The sequence below is a fragment of the Clinocottus analis genome, unplaced genomic scaffold (assembly GCF_023055335.1).
Source record: "Clinocottus analis isolate CAN_PGR_092001 unplaced genomic scaffold, fCliAna1.0.p SCAF_16, whole genome shotgun sequence".
NCBI classification, from domain to species: domain Eukaryota; kingdom Metazoa; phylum Chordata; class Actinopteri; order Perciformes; family Cottidae; genus Clinocottus; species Clinocottus analis.
In genome coordinates, this window is record NW_027175887.1 from 2,445,340 (window position 1) to 2,463,793 (window position 18,454).

General features: G+C 46.1%; 2 protein-coding genes across 2 annotated transcripts; one reads left to right on the forward strand and one right to left on the reverse strand.

The window, feature by feature from the left end:
* Positions 1-107: 107 nt before the first annotated feature.
* Positions 108-7,497, forward strand: farsa (phenylalanyl-tRNA synthetase subunit alpha). The gene is made up of 13 exons (XM_068578628.1): positions 108-298; positions 539-676; positions 1,430-1,528; positions 1,648-1,766; positions 2,249-2,341; positions 3,288-3,416; positions 3,504-3,619; positions 3,715-3,799; positions 4,796-4,895; positions 5,201-5,369; positions 5,739-5,816; positions 6,554-6,668; positions 7,110-7,497. The coding sequence occupies exons 1-13, from the start codon at positions 152-154 to the stop codon at positions 7,213-7,215; spliced, it is 1,494 nt and encodes a 497-aa protein (XP_068434729.1). The 5' UTR covers positions 108-151; the 3' UTR covers positions 7,216-7,497.
* A 5,927-nt stretch (positions 7,498-13,424) lies between these two features.
* On the reverse strand, positions 13,425-17,786 carry LOC137786782 (glutaryl-CoA dehydrogenase, mitochondrial-like). The gene is made up of 12 exons (XM_068578876.1): positions 17,706-17,786; positions 17,157-17,266; positions 16,814-16,846; positions 16,529-16,669; positions 16,276-16,338; positions 15,804-15,974; positions 15,580-15,709; positions 14,533-14,749; positions 14,297-14,400; positions 14,042-14,167; positions 13,701-13,861; positions 13,425-13,591 (listed from the first exon to the last, which is right to left on the reverse strand). Exons 2-12 carry the CDS (start codon positions 17,251-17,253, stop codon positions 13,518-13,520), a joined length of 1,317 nt encoding a protein of 438 aa, XP_068434977.1. The 5' UTR covers positions 17,254-17,266; positions 17,706-17,786; the 3' UTR covers positions 13,425-13,517.
* Between the last annotated feature and the right edge of the window lie 668 nt (positions 17,787-18,454).

The following is an 18,454-nucleotide window of genomic DNA, read 5'->3' on the forward strand; positions in this document are numbered from 1 at the left end:
CACATGAACTACAGTATTTACGGTACACATGAACTACAGTATTTACGGTACACCATTCCCACTTCCTGACGTCTCGCGACTCCCAATACGTTCGGCCTTGGTTTACGTGACGTCGCATCCGGTCTCTCTTAGGGCTTCGCAGGGCTCCAGCATGGCGGATACCGGTGTGGTGGAGACGCTCCTACGGCGGATTGAGAAGGCGGACGACGGCGTGGACAGCCTCGAAGCGGCCAGCAGCCTCGGGGTGGACCACCAGGTCCTCGTCGGGGCCGTGAAGAGCCTGCAGGCCCTCGGCGACGTGAGTTTTCCGGGGCTTTGAGCGGCGGCGGAAGTCCAACCGTCGGCGTCAACATTGGGCATTTAGCGCGACTGACGCAATAACGTCCAAGTTTAAATAGACGACAAGTTGAATGCGCTCAGCATTGTGTGACACGCAGTGAATTAAAACACCTTTAAGTTAGCCAGTTAGCAGATATAATATCGACACTTTGACGTCTCACTCCCCCTGAGCTGACATGTCTGTTCCCCGCTGCTTCAGATGATATCGGCCGAGCTGCGCTCCTCTAAGCACTGGGAGCTGTCGGGTGAGGGCACGGAGATAGCCGAGCAGGGCAGCCACGAAGCCCGGGTCTTCAGCTCCATCCCGCCGGAGGGTCTGGCGCAGAGCGACCTCATGGTGAGTCACCGGCGGCCGGTGTGGTTTGTGGTGTGAAGGCAGCAGGAACCCAACGCGAGTTACGTGACAACTGTTTGTCATAGTTAACTAAGTATCTTGCTACTTTGGACATTGGAATAGTTTACCTCAGTATATCTTAGTATATACACATTTTTCTGGCATTTTACAGGCAAAATGTAATGACTCTGAATTGTGAAAGGAGGCCACACTGACTGTTGTATATATTTGCGATGTATAAATTTAAATTAAAACATTTTTTTTGTCTATAAGGGGAAATTTAATGATGATAAACAGTCTAATAGTCCACACTAAAGTACACAATTATAGTTATAACATATCATTACTACTTTAATTGAAATCCTATCTTTCTCCTCCATTGTTCTTTCCTGCTCCCATTGTTCTTCAGAAAGTACAAGACTATATAGCATGGAGACAAAGAGATGAAATAATGAAGGAAAAGTGGAAACATTTGCCTAACAGCATTTTTTTTTTTTTTAACGATATGATAATATTATTGTTTTATCCAGATGGCAACAGACCAATGAGGGACACTTTATGAAAGGAAGTTTTACTGTAGACGACGATGTTCTCTGTTTACTTTGCCTATTTATCCTGCATGTAACTTTAGAAAGTAGTCATCTGAGACTGGGATTAAAAGGTCTCTCGCGGAAACTATGCAAAAAAATATGAGGGCAAAAGCCAGTTACTCTTTTTGGATATTTCCGAAGACATTGTTTTGTCCCCTCCGTGCAGAAACTGTCCTTCGGGAAGATCGGCTTCAGCAAGGCCATGTCCAACAAGTGGATCCGAGTGGACAAGGCTCACGAGGGCGGCCCGAGGATATTCAGGACGGTAGGCGGCAAGTTGATCTTTGACTCTTCATTATCACGGGCTGCTTTGTGAGCCGTGGCTGCTGAGTAAAGTGTGTGATCGTGTGGTCATGTGTCGACACCCCCCTCTCTCTCTCTCAGATGGAGAGCATAGAGGACCAGGTCAGAGATAAGCTGCTTCTGGTTCAAAAAGGGAACTCCTCTCAGCTGGAAGAGAAAGAGAAGAACGAGCTGAAGAAGAGAAAACTGCTGTCTGAGCTGTAAGTCCTCAGATTTTTGTGATGCTTTGGTCCACCAGTAGGAGGCGGTAGAAGGTTTGTGGTGGCTCTGTGTTCAAGGTTAAGATCCTATCCTGTCTGTCATAGAGGATGGCATCTTGGCTGGGATGTGGGCATTTTTCACAGTTTTATAGGCAAGTTATAAATGAGTTGATCAAGAAAGAATTTGCCAAATAAATGATCACATAAAGTACGTCATAATTATATTTTTGTAAGAAAACAAAACTTTGCAGTTTGAATCCGTTTGTTGCCAATTTTCTAAACATTCAAACATCAGAGACTGTGAGTCCTCTGTACTTCTGAAGAGCAGCAAGTCAAGATCCCAAAATGTGTGAATGCGTTTGGTGTAAAACCAGCTGAACTGTCCTCTGGATTGACACCAAAGGTGCATTTTCTTCAGAAAAGCAAGCAGACCACTGAGGAGAAAAAAACAACCCCAAAAACACATTTTCTTTTGCGGTTAGGACGGTGAAGTCGTACTGGATCACGAAGGGCAGCTCCTTCAGCACCACCGTCACCAAGCAGGAGACGGAGCTCACTCCCGAGATGATTGCCAAGTGAGTACGGTTTAGTTTTCAATTTCCAAAAATCTCAACATGACGTGCGCGCGTCCCGTCTGCCCTCCTCCGTCTGTCAGTGACGGAGTGTGCAGGGACTCGGACGCAGAGGAAGCTCCGCCCATAAAAAGGGGACAAGTTCAAAGACATGGACTCTGTGCTAAAGGCTGGGCTGGACAAAATGATCGTGACTCAAAGAATCGACATAACATTGGCAGCTTATAAAAAAACTCTTTATTCTGTTGTTAGTGCGTCTCAGCAGGCGGCCATTAGTCTGTCTGGAAGTCTCCTTCACACTGACGCAAAGTCAACGGAGAAACATTTATCGTTTTCCCTTCCGGTGTTAAATACTAAACAGACAAACCAAACACGGAGTCTTGAGAGAGTCCTGAATGTTTTTTACGCTTCCTGAAGGCCGCCGTAGTTCTCCTGAGACATGGAGGGGTGAGCAGACGGGTTACACGGCTCCCTTTAAACATCATATAGTCACGCAAACTCATTGTTGCTTTTGACTGTCTCAATGCATGTTGAGTGAAACTTAACTGAAACCTTAAATAGTCACTGTGTCTGTAACATGTGTTGAATTAGAAAATAAGAATAAATAAATATTGGCTCTGCTCATACAGCTTATGTTTTCATGCTGAGACGTTTATTATGCGAGTGGAATTAAAAGGTTGGCAGGAAATCAAATCATAGAGAGCATTTAGCTAAAAGCAGCACCCAGATGTTCCTCGTTCCCATGCAGAAATATTTCAACGTGACGCTGCTTTCACTTCTCTGCGCTGACTGACGCTCTGAGCTGCGGATGAATGAATAAAAAAATGCTCAAACAAGTTGTACGTACTAACAATAAAAGCCTACTGACGATGAAGAAGTGAGGAGGAACAGCCAAAGCTTTCCAGACTCCGCCCCTCACGGCTTTCGTCTCGCTCGTGTTGCGTTGCAGCGGCAGCTGGAAGGACAAGACCTTTAAGCCCTACAACTTCGAGGCCATGGGCGTGGCCCCCGACTGCGGCCACATGCACCCGCTGATGAAGGTGCGGACACAGTTCAGGCAGATCTTCCTGGAGATGGGGTGAGCGAGCGGCTGCGTATAACCGCACTTCAAAAAACACACACGTGAAAAAGGCCGAACGCAAAATGAACTCGCTGCTTCCCGTAGCTTCACGGAGATGCCGACCAACAACTTCATCGAGAGCTCGTTCTGGAACTTCGACTCCCTGTTCCAGCCGCAGCAGCACCCGGCCAGAGACCAGCACGACACCTTCTTCCTGTCCGGTGAGGCGTCTTGTTGTTCGTCCTGTCGCTCTCCGGCCGCGTCCCAACTCGCTCCCGATGATCATTCACAAACAAACGTGTTCTTATTTTTCCAGACCCGGAGCTCGCACACGAGTTCCCACAGGCCTACCTGGAGAGAGTGAAGAAGGTCCACTCGGAGGGCGGCTACGGCTCGCAAGGGTGAGACGGCCATTAAGTCAAATGTAAATGTTTTCAAAAGGGAAGAGTCGCCACCTTTTTTCATGTGGATGTCCGGTGGGTTGATGGTAAGTGTAGTCGAGGGAAGCGATGCATTCCTCAGTGTGCACCGAGCGAGGAGGCTTGCTGGCGGTTAGCGGACCGGGGTTGATGATCCCACAGTTAAACCATCAAAGTGTGAAATGCGCTTTTACCGTCGATCGTTATCGGCCCGATACTTTGGAAGATGTGCGTTTAGGGGATCAGCGTCAAGCTTCCTGCTCATCGATCCACGGCAATGTTCCAGTGTGAGCGACGCGTCTGTGATGAAAGCAGCAGGAGAGCTTATTTATTAAGTTATGATGCAGTAAAGTAAATAAGTGTAAACTGTATCATGATGTGTTTAAATGTCATGGTTTTGGTGAATAAATCCAGTTGTTTTAACAGGATATTTTAACAGCAATTAAATTACAGGCTGTTTAATTCCCCAACATTAGCTTTAAGCAGCTTTTTATACATCAATAAAACTACAAATGTTTCAACAGAAATATCATCTTTTATCTCCTTATCAATCATTTGAATTGTATGGTTCACAAATAACTTTAACGAAGTATAATAACACATTTGGAAGCTGGTTCGCACTGACTTATGGGTCATGGATGATCTGCAGTTGATATTTGAAACATTTCCCTCTGTTGATCCGACTTGAGGCTCGAACCAGTGATGCAGTCTGAACGGTGAGTTTTCATGGTCCGCTGCAGTCCTTACCCGCGGGGCCTACATGTACCATGATGCATTGCACACAGGCTTCTGACACTAGGGCGTCCCCCCAGCACACGCATAAAGGACTTCATGTCCTCAGTCGACTACGTTTACCATCAACACTGATCGGACATCTAACACGCTGCGGATTCTCATTCATTATTATTATTATTATTATTGTTTCCCGCTCGGCTTCCAACACACGCGACTGCCGTCTAATCCGCTGCTGTCTTTCAGGTACAAGTACGACTGGAAGATCGAGGAGGCTCAGAAGAACATCCTGCGCACTCACACCACGGCAGTCAGCGCGCGCATGCTGTACAAACTGGCGCAGCAGGTGAGTCGCACGCCAGGAAAAGATGATCCCGGCTGTTTGCACACAAACGCTTCACCAACACGGCTCGGCAAGTCCCCAGAATAGAAGCTAATAGGATTGAAATCTTGAACCACGTCCTGAAGAAAAGGTTATTCAAGGGAAACCTCCTGAAGACAGAGCAGCGTCTCTCCCCAACGCATCCTCCGTGCACCATTAATTACCATATAATCTGTTTGTTGCACAATAATCAAACCTCAACAGTTTCATCCCCTTCTCAATGTCGTATGCACGCCACGTGGCGCTCTGCTCGTCTCGTCTCCCTCCAGGAGAAGTTCACCCCCGTCAAGTATTTCTCCATCGACCGCGTGTTCAGGAACGAGACGCTGGACGCCACCCACCTGGCCGAGTTCCACCAGGTCGAGGGCGTGGTGGCCGACTACGGGCTCACGCTGGGCGACCTCATGGGCATCCTGCACGAGTTCTTCACCAAACTAGGTGAGGAGGAAATACGCTGCACTGCAGGTTCACTCAGAGAGCGAATCAGCATGTCAAAGTCTTCTACTGAACCTCTCAGAAGGGCTTTTGTTCCAGCAGCATTGAGACTGTTTTTAATGAACACCTTTAGTTTTTATATTTAGTATCTTCCTGATGTCGCTCATGTTTCATTTGGCATTTTCTGGTGTTATTTGTTCCTTTTGTAAAGTGTTTCTTGTCTGCTGTGAACTTGTTGAGTTTTCCCTGAGGGGATTAATAGTGTTGTCATCTCATTAGTATTACTGCGTTGAAGACATGAAATGCTGATTGCTGTCTGCATTTCTCTCTTTCCACGCCACACTAACATTAACTTCCTGGTTTCCTTTCGAGGCATTACCAAACTACGCTTCAAGCCTGCCTACAACCCGTACACGGAGCCCAGCATGGAGGTGTTCAGCTACCATGAAGGTAAAGCGCAGCGTGTCCCAGACTCTTTATTGCGGGTTCACAATATGCCCAAATCGCTTTCGCCAAATAAATATCATAAAATAAATGTCATATGTTTATATGACCGGCTGGGGAGAAAAGAAAGAGAGCGCCTGTGAACCCCACCTAAATGCATTTATTGGTTCTTATGTTTTAAGTTTAGAACGCATGCATGAAACAAAGACGGGATTCATCAAATGTATGTTTTTTTAAAATGGTTTTACATTTTCATGATGTACGCTGATGTTAGAAATGGCAGTAAAAATGCCCAATGTAGTTTTTTTAATGAAACATTTCAAGGTTTTCTGCTCCACGAAGGCAAACGGCCGTCACGACGAGTTCAAACATGAAACCTTTAAATGTCCCAAGTGAAAGCCGGCCTGGAGAAAACAGTTAGCTGTTACTCCACAACTGAGTTACACGGAGGCTAAATCCCACCACGACTGAGGGAAAGCCCCCGACTAAACCCCTGCTAATGCTAACTAGCTTAGCAGATCACAAGGTCACAGTGGCTGCTACTACTACCAATACTACTGCTACTAATATGTTGTATTGATTTAAATCATAATAGACAAACGTAAGGGCACATACAAATACAGTGTTACAACCTTTCTATCTGTTAAAAGCCCGAAAACCTTCTTTTTACAGGACAGTTCTGTTTCTGGTGGCTATAACAATTAATCATTCATTTGAGTGCGACCTGTCACTCGGTCACGCAGGACTCAAGAAGTGGGTGGAGCTGGGGAACTCCGGGGTCTTCAGACCGGAGATGCTGCTGCCCATGGGCCTTCCTGAGGACGTGTCTGTAATCGCCTGGGGGCTGTCTCTGGAGAGGTACACACACAGAGACAGACACACAGAGACACACAGAGACACACAGAGACACACAGAGACACACAGAGACACACAGAGACACACAGAGACACACAGAGACACACAGAGACACACAGAGACACACACTCTGTTCCAGCTCCTCAGCCGCTCTGACCTTGTTTATTTGGTCAGGTTGGTGTCTGGGATGGAACCGGGAGCACATCTGTGCCATTGTATACCGTGTTGCTAATCTCTTTCCATTTAGGGATTAAAGCTGTGAGGTCCAGCTCCTCTCTGTCTGACCCACTTTAACACATTTAGGTTCATTCTCCGAATGGGGTAGTCACACACACAAACACACACACACACACACACACACACACACACACACACACACACTGCTTTGCCTCTGTCCGAGCTGCGTTGTCCCGTGACCACAACCAGCTCTCCTCTGACCCGCAGGCCCACCATGATTAAATACGGCATCAACAACATCCGGGAGCTGGTGGGACACAAGGTGAACCTGCAGATGGTCTACGACAGCCCCGTGTGTCGGCTGGATTCCTGAGGCTCGCCCGACCCCGCGGGACACCCCGTTTCCACGCCTCGCACCGGTTACTGTCACCGACCCGATAAAACCAGCCGGTCTGACGAGGCGACCGCAGCAGGAAGAGTCTGTTTCCGACTCACAACAACTCCTCTCACAGGTCACAGGACGCGTTCCTCGCCACACAGGAAGCTTTCATATGAACTTATTACTGGACGACCAGTTTCTACGTGTACAGGAAAAGAGGTTCAATAAAATGCTTTTTCAACACACCAGTACAACCAGACGTGTGTGTTGTATGTATCTCCAGGTCTGTCCCACTTTTAATGGCTCACCTCGCTGCTCCATGACACAAGGTCTGAAACCTCAAAATTGATCATTTTATTACACGTGTGATACACAAGTATCTGCAAAAACACAATACATAACATGAAGGAAGTTTCTTTTAGAATCTACCTTTTTAAATCCTTAATTTCTCTAAAGCGGCCAGATTGCGAATACTCATTTCTAACTCGAAATGTCAGGGTTTTTGGGGATTTGTGCTAATTTACAAATGCAGATTATCTGACAGGTCTGTGTCGTGTCTGTGAAGCAGAAGAAGCTGCGGCTGTGTTTGTAATTCCAGGGACGCGGGATTACAGATGATCTTTACACCTTTTAACCTTTCCTTCTGTCATGTTTGTCTCCCGGAGTCTGTTCAACATGTGAAAGCTGCTTCGTGGGACGCGTCTTGGGATGGAAATACCTTTAAAATGAGTCAGTTTTAGCTGCGTTTGACCCCCATGTGCTTCTCTAGTCCTCTATACTGACTTTTAAATAATCATTTGCGATCTAATTCTATAACCGCCTGCTGAATGCAGTTCACCCCGCGAGGTTTTCGGAGTTCAGAGACATTTCAGGCCGAAGTGACCTCACCAAGCGCTCGCTTGCTCCCGGGACCAGCTCCCGGGACCAGCTCCCGGGACCAGCTCCCGGCACCAGCTCCCGGCACCAGCTCCCGGCACCAGCTCCCGGGACCAGCTCCCGGGACCAGCTCCCGGGACCAGCTCCCGGGACCAGCTCCCGGGACCAGCTCCCGGGACCAGCTCCCGGGACCAGCTCTCGGGACCAGCTCCCGGGACCAGCTCGGCTGCAAAGGGTCAAAACCTCCCAAGAATAGTTGCTCGCCGAGTACACGTTAGTGCTTTCCTAAGATACTTGTTAAAATTAGTAAAAAGCCACCATATTGTTTTGTACTTTGTAGTTTTGCCTTTTTAAAAATGTGATTTTCGGACAATTTGCAGCTTTGTTTATAATTGAAATAAAAGCAGCCAAACAAACCAAAGCACAGCGGGCCGGTATCCGTGAGTGTGTGTGTGTGACACCTGCGGGTACAGGCCGCGGGATTAAGTCGTGTTTTGTGCGTATGTTGAATTGCTGGAACTCCGTTAAGTCTTTCTCTTAATCTAATCCCTCAGTGTCTCAAAATAAACATTTTACTCTCTGGGCGCGTGGGACGCAGCCAGCTGGTTGGTCGGTTTACAGCCTGGAAGACTATACGCCAAACAGTCTGATCTGATGAGCCTTTTTCTCCTTTTTTTCAGCAGACATACACACTGGTGAAGCAAAAACAAGAGCAACAGAAAAACCACCAGTCAGATCCGTCAATAAGACACTTTATAAGAAAATACCTAAACACGAGATGCCGTCCAGAGACCTCCTCCGATAATACCGTTTTGTCCTTGGGTTCCCCTTCTCACGGGGGTTTGACTTGTTGACGTGTGAGTGACAGCGTCTCCTTAAGTCACGTTGCGTAATTCTTAGAAAGCGTCCAAATGTAAGAAGGAAGTCAACATGAGACCGGGGACGACCATGTCTTATCCGGCCTCGTCGGTTGCGCATCATCATATCTGCCTGTGTTTCATGCCCCCCCCCCTCCCTCCTCCGCTCCCTCTCCCCGTCCCCCATCAGAGCTCCCTGGAGATGCTGAGGTCTCGGGCTGAGGCCAACGGGCTGCTGGAGAAGACCAGCGAGTGGTGACTGGTCGGGCTGTGCGTGTGCGGGAAGAAAGAGGGGATGTACGGGATGGCGGCCAGCAGCATGGGGCTGAGCTGGGGGCTCTCGTCGTGGTGCAGGGGGATGACCACGTCGTCCTGGTCCCACACGTGGAAGGCGTTGTGGGCGAACGGGTGCACCGGGGCCGGGTGGGTGGAGGCCGTGTGCTGCTGGTTGTTGGCCAGGTCCTTTTCTTCATCCCCGGTCGGGCCCAGCACACACTCTTAATGAGGAAACATTTAATACGGTTAATAATAAAAGGGCACGAGGTCAGTGGCTCATGGAGGCTGGTTTACTTTGAAGATCAGGCCTTAAAATAGTAGCAAGGCCTGATCTGACCTGCAGCTTCCAGGAATATGTGAAGACTGTGGAGGGACGTTAGCTCAAATAGTTGCAGATAATTGACAAGTTATATGAAAAAAAAAACTAATATATTTGTATATTCAGTCTATACACTCGCTACGTGTCAGTGTCAATTTGCACTTAAATGCACTTAAAATAATATTTTGTAATACAGTGTTCAAACAGTCAAGGAAAACCTGGAAAGGTCATTTTAAAATGTTATTTTCAAGCCTTAGAAAAGTCCTTATAAAAAATAAATCCCAAAAGTGTTGTAAAAGCCATGTGAATGTGTTATATTCATGTGTTCATGTCCTTCATTGAGTTTGAAATGAATATGCTTTTAAAAGAAAGAGGCTCAAAATATAAGCAGCATACATACAGACATCTATATAAATGTTTATTCTTTTAATCAAACTATTGTCTCTCGTTCATTTGTGTCATTTAAGGTCTACTGTATGCTTTGAATCCTCAGTTTAAATACATTTCATCACTTTTTTTATGTTTACACAGAGATTTCACGAAATGTTTGGTTTTGGAAAAGTGGTTTAAAGTCATGGAAATCCACTGGTTTAATATGTGTATGAACCCTGTAACAACATCCACTCCTATACATGAACAGTGATGAGTAACATCCAGTTTAAGCTCAAATGAACGTGACTTGATGAAAAGAAACTCTCCACGTATCTGACTGTAAATGACAGGAAGCCATTACCTGTGATGTCGATGGCCAGATCCTTGATGAGATGTCCCACGATGGCGTAGGCGACCCCCACCACCACCGCCGCCGCCATGAGCACGTACACCACGGCCTTGGGCAGCGGGATGAGGTCCTTTATCGGGGGCTTGTACTGCCGGTACAGGGGCTCTTCCGTGGCCGGTGGGAAACCGTAACCGGTGTAGTTCAGGCCCGTGACAACGTTGCTGTTCATGGTTGGGGTCGTATTCTTCCAACCGAGTGAGACCTCGTTTCTTTTTTCCTCTCTCAGCCAGAAGTGGACTCAGCCCAGACCCTGAGCGAGACTTTTCTTAATTCCTGCAGGAAAAAAACTGAATCCCACAAGTTCAGAGCTTCTCCTCTTCCTCGTCCTCCTCTTCTTCCTCCTCCTCCTCGTCCCCGCCGCCTCTGTCCCTGGTGCTGAAATGAAGCGCGCGCCCTCGCCGCGGGTATAAACTCGTCGGCTCCGCCCACTTGGACGACTCGCCGGCTCCGCGTGTCCTCAAACTCAAGGGTCACGCGCCGCTGTCCTCGTGCCCTTAATTCCCACAAGTTACCGAGAAATCACCTCGTAGGAAAATCCATCAAGCCCTTTTCTTTCCGACGCAGAGGCTATTAGTGCCGAGCCGAGCTGTTCGGGGAGTTTCCTTGACGCGGCACGAGCGCAACACAACACTGCACTGTTTACAACCAACAGGGTTACAATACATCACAACAGGGCTGTCAAACATCCGGCCCGCCAGGGGGTCCAGTCCGCCCTCCAGTGTGCTCCATCAAAACAAAACCTTTTCTTTTTTTTAAAAGTACAGAATTAGCAGAGCTGGGATTCAAACCTCTGATCCTCTGCTTTATAAGACGGACATGCAAACCATTGATCCACAGTCGCAATTGATGCGAGCACTGATGTTATTGTTTTAGAAGTCGTTGAACATGGATCAAGTCATGAAAGTGGCGCCACAAACGTGTCACAAAGCGAGGGAATCTGCACAGCCAGGCAGATAAACACAGGGCTGATGTCTGAATTTTTGGTCTTTATGCTTCTAGGTAATTATTGAAAGACCTTAAATTAGAGTTTATCATCTAAAAGCCTTCAACAATCATTTAAACAGAGAAACATTGTTGTTATTTATGCGTTATGCTGTGATTTTTCTGGTCCGGCCCACTTGAGATCAAAATGGGCAGCATGTGGCCCCTTCACTAAAATGAGTTTGACACCCTGCATTACAACCTGTTACATTATGTTACATTACAACCTGTTACATTACAACCTGTTACATTATGTTACATTACAACCCGTTACATTATGTTACATTACAACCCGTTACATTATGTTACATTACAACCTGTTACATTACAACCTGTTACATTATGTTACATTACAACCTGTTACATTACAACCTGTCACATTATGTTACATTACAACCTGTTACATTACAACCTGTTACACTATGTTACATTACAACCTGTTACATTGTTACATTACAACCTGTCACATTGTAATGTTACATTACAACCTGTCACATTTTACAACCTGTTTTAGACTCTTTAATAACTGCGGTGTATTCGGGAAGAAAGGGATTGTTTTTCGCTGCAGTATTGCAATCGGCTCCTGTGATAAATTGGCAGAAATGCATCATGGGATTGGAGGCGGGACCTGTTGTTGCACCAGGGGAGCAGGGTGACACTCTGCTAGACTCTGCACGGCGCTTTACCTGGACAAACATTTCCCAGCATGTGTCGGGATTCGGTGACCAAACAGTTCGTCAGTCAGTTAAATTCAGAGAGGAATCAGTCCGTTGTGAAGGCCTTCAGGAAACAACGTCATTCAGTTTTATTACAATCATCTAAATCCCAGATAATGGTCTGAAGCCGAGGGAGACAGCCCGAGGCCCACAGGCAGCTTAACCTCTATCCCACCAGCAGTAAGTGAAAGGGTTTATGGGCAATTTAGAGTTGTATTTTTTTAAATGTCAAAGTGAAAATAAATCTCTACAAAGTGATCTCAATCTCTTACAAATATAAAATAAGCAACACACATTAGTATTCACTCCATCATGCCAGCATGTACTTCACAAATGCACTTTGTCTCTCGCCTCTGAAGCTGCTTCAGGCGTCACAGGTCCGCTGCAGGACGCCTCAAAGCTGCGTTTCTACGTCTCAATGAGTTCACAAGTCTTTCCCAGATGGTTTCTTGTATAAAACAGTTTGAGGCCCGACGTATTAATCAATGTTGCAGAATAAAACCCGTAAAACTTAAAGAAAAGTCCAAACAATCTGTGACCAGTTATTACTTTATGTTGAAATCACCAGACAGAATATTATGACAGTTCAAGACATTTTTTGTTGAAGGTAGTCGTCCATTTTTAAGTCAAAATGATGAGAACACATGTGCCAGTTGGGATTATTTCAGACAAAACGATCAGATATGCCAAAAAAATTTGACTTCAATGGAAAAGTTTGAATGAATCAACAGGCGAGGACCGTTGTTTGGGAAATGCAGGGAATCAAATATGAACACAGCAGCTCAAATAAATTAACTTTCATTTCAAACAACAGTTTGAGGCCCAAAAGGGTTCAAACGATCTAAACCGATAGAAACGCTTTGAGTTTTCCTTGTTTTAACAAGCAGCAAACCTAGAACTTGACCTCATTCAGAACCGTCATCCATACAAAGAAATTGTCTATACAATGCAATGGAGGAGGTGCGGAGAAGTGATAGTGTTGTGACCGAGAGTAGAAAAATAGCCCTTTAAGATTAAAAATAAATCTACTTCAGAATGACACCTCACAGCAGCCCGCAAGTTCAGACACTTAAATATTGACTTGTTCTTTCTCTCAAAATAAAGCGCTTATTTATTTATTTAAATATATATATATATATATTTATTTAAATATATATATATATATTTATTTAAATATATATATATATATATATATATTTAAATATATATTTAAATATATATATATATATATTTAAATAAATATATATATATATATATTTAAATAAATATATATTTAAATATATATATTTAAATAAATAAATATATATATTTATTTAAATATATATATTTATTTAAATATATATATTTAAATATATATATATTTAAATATATATATTTATATATTTATATATTCTCTAAGAGTGAAAACAAACATCGTCACAATACAGAGTGGCACTCATGAGTCGACATGCGAGTTACATTTCTTCCTGTTTGGCTGGAAGAGGTCGGATCTATTTGCCCACAGTGAAGGACTGCAGTCCTGTGATGGCTCGGCCCAGGATGAGGGCGTGGATGTCATGGGTACCTGGAGGAGGAGACGGCCCGGGATCAGCATGACAGAGATAATCTGCTCCATGAGTAACTAATACATTATCGTGTGTGCGCGCATGTCTCTTCTCCCTCCTCTTCCTCACCTTCGTACGTGTTGACGGCCTCCAGGTTCATGACGTGGCGGATGATGTGGTACTCGTCGGAGATGCCGTTTCCTCCCAGCATGTCTCTGGCCTGCCGGGCGATGTCGAGGGCTTTGCCGCAGCTGTTCCTCTTCAGCATGGAGATCATGTCTGGGGCCGCCCTGTCGAGAGGAGAACAACGCCGGCTCAAAGTCAGAGCGGTTTGACTTTGAAGAACTTCGGCGTTCCCTTTAACCTTTCATCTAGCGCCACCATCTGGTCAAAATGTGCTTTTACGACGAAACACCAAATGCCGAGACCCCATCTAATAAACCTCCCTCAGAGGATAGCGTCGTCTTTACCTCTTGTCATCGATTAGTCTTCCCAGCTGCAGACAGGCCTGCAGGCCGATGGTGATCTCCGTCAGCATGTCGGCCATTTTCTTCTGCATCAGCTGGTTCCTTGCCAGCGGCACGCCAAACTGGATTCTGGTGCAGACGACAACGAGGCGCCGTGTTAGCCACATGTCTATTAAGTAACAATCCAAAAGGGAACTAGAACAATATCATTCTGACCAAATAACATGTGACATCACACAGAGAACCGAGACGTCTGACCTGTCGAGTGTGTACTGTCGAGCGGCGTGGAAACAGAACTCGGCGGCGCCCAGAGCGCCCCAGGCGATACCGTAGCGAGCGTTGTTCAAGCAGCCGAAAGGACCCTGGCAGCAGGAAGAGGAGTGTGATGAGCGATGACCGCTGTGTGTTGTTTAAACTGTGCTACACTGAGCCACACTGCACCCTGGGACATGAACGATTAGATGTTCCACAAGCGAAGGTCTCGCTCCACTCACCGCGAGGCCGGAGACGTTGGGCAGCAGGTTCTCCTCGGGGACCTCCACCTCGTCCATGACGATCATACCGGTGGCGGAGGCTCTCAGGGAGAACTTCCCCTCGATCTTGGGCGTCGTCAGGCCCGACATGCCGCGCTCCAAGATGAAGCCGCGCACCTTCCCGTCGTCGCATTTGGCCCAGACGACGGCGATGTCCGCCTCTGGGGAGTTGGTGATCCTGAGGGCGGAGGCAAAGAGGAGCGTCGGGGAGGAGCACTGGTCAGCCTCAGTCTTACAGAGTAAAACATAAAGGTCTGATCTGTAGCTATGCAGTCTGTATCTATCAGTCAGTGCTTCACAGCTGGACTGTAATACTTCTTATTTTGCCTCACAGCACAATAACCTTATTTACTTGTTATAAAATGTATAAAACAAAAAGGACCATTGCCGATTCATCAAATGTGACCGTGGTAAACCCTAGAGGGAGAAAGGTGCTTTCTCTGTGGGTTTCACTCAGTACTAAAACTGTGAAGAGCTCCACCATGTGGACAGCTCATGTCACAGAGCCCTGTGCCACAACTCTTCATCATAGAGAGTTTAGAGAAACCCCATAAAACTAAGGTCACCATGCTGTTGACAGAGAATTCATTCAGAGTACTCCGGTGTAAAAATAACAGATATTACCTTCAGATACATAATGCAGCCATGTCATCTTTTGTCTGGTTATTACAGACACACGAGTGATCGGTTTGATGAACTAATATGAGCTCTTCCCCATCAGACACGTCACACTGTTTTCTCTATTTTTGGACGCAGACATTGTTCGTGCTGTCGTTAAGTTTTTACATATATTGTATATTTCTTCCTTCAATCGGAGAGTTGTTAATGTCACGAGTAAAACAACAAAGTCCAAACCCTGCAATAACACAATATGGCAAAACGTTTTACATGAAATTTTGACTTGAGGTCTTGAAATTGAATTCTGAAAGAGTTCATCCTCCAATGAGACGCAAACAGATCGAGAAACATCTCTTCTAATCCACTTCATTTCATTTCCTTGACACTCACCAGGTCTTGGAGCCGGTGAGAGAGTAGGTGCGACTGGTTGGATTGTACTTGGCTCTGGTTTCCATGCCGCTCGGGTCGCTGCCGTGGTTTGGCTCCGTCAAGCCAAAGCAACCCAGAATCTCACCGCGAGCTGGCAGAGACCGAGGGGAGTGAACCAAAGAGCTCATCACTGTTTGTTTTATGACGAATGCATTAATATGTGGTCGTCGTGTTCCTCCTCTTACCCAGCCTGGGGAGGTACTTCTGTTTCTGCTCCTCTGTGCCGTAGGCGTAAATGGGGTGCATGACGAGCGACGACTGCACGCTCATGACGGAGCGATAGCCGCTGTCCACGCGCTCCACTTCTCTGGCGATCAAACCGTAGGCCACGTAGCTCGTGCCGGCACAGCCGTAACCTTCATGTGGAACGCAGGCAGAGGAGTCGTTTGTGAAGCATCAAATTCAAGTTAAAGAATCGAAGACGGAAAGTAAAGTCAGGTTTAACAAGAGGGTGGGCGCTTTCACCATTGACAAAAACAAACAAAACACAGGTCCAGTGTGCAAATGGCCAAAGTCCAATGTCACAGAAGTACAAATAGACATTTTATCATAAAAAAATAAAGAAAATGCTACAATTAATCAGACGATTGCACATTTATTTTCCACTGTGTTTCGATTATTCAAAGGTTACACACCATATTTAGGATTGCCTCTCACCTTTGATGGTCGGGCCCAGGACCCCCATTTCTCCCATCTCTGACACAATTTCTCTGTGGAAGACTGTAAAAAACAAAATGACACAAGCAGCTGTGACGTGATGTTATATTCAACTTCAAGTGGTGATATTGCAGCATGTGTTACATAAGACGTCACGATCTTATTGAGAACATGCGTTAAATAAATCGAGCGCTGAATTGAGGAGTCTGGCTCACGCGTGGAGACAAAAAAAAACCAAAGAGGAGTCTCGCACCTTCATTTCTGTTCGCCATAAGGATGCGAGGCATGAGCTTCTCCTGGCAGTAGGTCCTGAAGGAGTCTCTGATCATGACCTCCTCCTCCGTCAGAAGGCTCTCCAGGTCCAGGCCGTCGCGCCAGTTGAACTGGACCTTCGCTGTCGGACATTTAGAAGAGGAACAATTCAGAAACCTTTCAACCGCAGATACATAAATAAATAATAATGTTCCGGTGAGAAGCCTCAAATTCAAAACATGATCTCGGACGCAGATTTCAGAAATAAGGAGCTGTTGACACCTACGTGTTTTGGACTTCGGCTGAACCTTCTCGGCATCTGTGGAGAGTTCAAACGAGAAAAATGATTATCCTGCAAGAAACGATACACGACTGTTTTCCCTGAAAATGAAATGTAGCTTGGAAGTTACTACCGTGGGTCTCCCTTCACGTTGCCAATAATGTTTACAGACATCAGCTGCAGCCACATTGCTGTTTAGCTTTTAAAACCGAAACATTACAGTCTAGACAGTGGCCACATGCGACGCAAGGGACTGTACTGTACTGTACTTTACTGTACTTTACTGTAATGTACTTTACTGCCACCCTGTGCCGATCACACTGAACGCGGCCCCGCGGTGCTGACTTACGGGCAGCCGCTGCGGTCCCCTGGGCTCTGGAGGCGGAGAGGATGGCACATCTGTGATGGTTCACCAAGAGACGACACACAGCGCTTCTTAATGCCATGATGAAGAGGAGTCTACAAAAGAAAAAAAACAAACAAATCCACATTTAATTGAACTGACAACTCGAAGAGAAACGGACTAAACAGTCCAGCGCGCAGCTTGCGGTGAAAGTCATGGCGAACAGCTGATGCCTTCAGGGGACGTCGGTCACTCTGACGCAGCGCCGGACTGCTTTGCTCACACACCTGTTACACACACACGTTAAATTGACACCAACGAATGACTTTCGTTCCAGTTGGGTTGACTTTTGTTATATTTTAGACACGTGAACCTGCGTGTTCAGTGAAGTCGTTGTAGCCACGAGCTAACAGCGCTAGCTCGCTCCTAACTAGCTCGTAAACGACGTAACGTTAGTTACTGCCCGTGTGACCTCGGTAACAATGTGCTGAATGAGCGCTGTGCGCTGAGAAGAGCAGTACAAAACACGTTGTCACTTGTTTGAGGAGCTTGTACCTGCGTTAAGTGGGACAACAACCCGTCTTCTGGCTTCCCCGTTTCGTCACTGAGGTTGATGGCGAACTCGCCGAACGTCACAACACAGTCGACGTCATCACGTAAAGCACGCCGAGCTGGGCGTGTCAATATGCGAGAATAAATCATGAACATTTTTTGCTACGCTTTCTCGTAGCAAAATCGTATTATGTCTGCAAGCAGCGCTACATATGCACTATTAAGACTGACATAAACATTATGGATGTGCTCGTGCCGTCCATCATCGTTGAAGATGGCTGCCCTTTAGGGGGAAACTTCAGCAACCGCAGGCGATTGTGATTGGCTCATTGGCAGGAGGAGCGTGTGGTTGTGCTGTATTCATGTTTCAGTTCCCAGAATAAAAAAAATGGCAGAGAAAGGGTGACAGTTACTGCCAATTTCCCAATAGGTTCAGACCTCCCTCCGGTCCTGACCGCAAAATTCTCATAGCAGTGCTCCTCTCATGACACATGCTTAATAGAGCTACTAAAGGACAAGTTGTCTGAAAGTTTCCTTTGCAGGAGGCCAATCCAAACGTTCAATGCAACCATTTTCCAAAAGTACAAACATGACATAACAGCAGAAGGTTGCAGCACTCAATAAAATAAACTTCCTTTCCGTCATTTATTTTACACAGAATACGTTATACAACTGTTTTGGCAATTTTAACATGAGGCTACTCTCTGTGAGTAAAGTGCACTTGATGTGAAATATTGGTGGATTGCCCCTTT

What these genes read in the sequence shown, in the direction of transcription:
- farsa (XM_068578628.1), top strand. Translation starts at nt 152, where the DNA reads ATGGCGGATACCGGTGTGGTGGAGACGCTCCTACGGCGGATTGAGAAG. An exon ending in GCCTGCAGGCCCTCGGCGAC is followed by an intron (nt 299 to 538) that starts GTGAGTTTTCCG and finishes CCGCTGCTTCAG; the next exon opens with ATGATATCGGCCGAGCTGCG. An exon ending in CAGATCTTCCTGGAGATGGG is followed by an intron (nt 3,417 to 3,503) that starts GTGAGCGAGCGG and finishes TGCTTCCCGTAG; the next exon opens with CTTCACGGAGATGCCGACCA.
- LOC137786782 (XM_068578876.1), bottom strand. Translation starts at nt 17,253, where the DNA reads ATGGCATTAAGAAGCGCTGTGTGTCGTCTCTTGGTGAACCATCACAGA. An exon ending in TCAGCCGAAGTCCAAAACAC is followed by an intron (nt 16,670 to 16,813) that starts GTAGGTGTCAAC and finishes AATGTCCGACAG; the next exon opens with CGAAGGTCCAGTTCAACTGG. An exon ending in CCTGGGCCCGACCATCAAAG is followed by an intron (nt 15,975 to 16,275) that starts GTGAGAGGCAAT and finishes TTCCACATGAAG; the next exon opens with GTTACGGCTGTGCCGGCACG.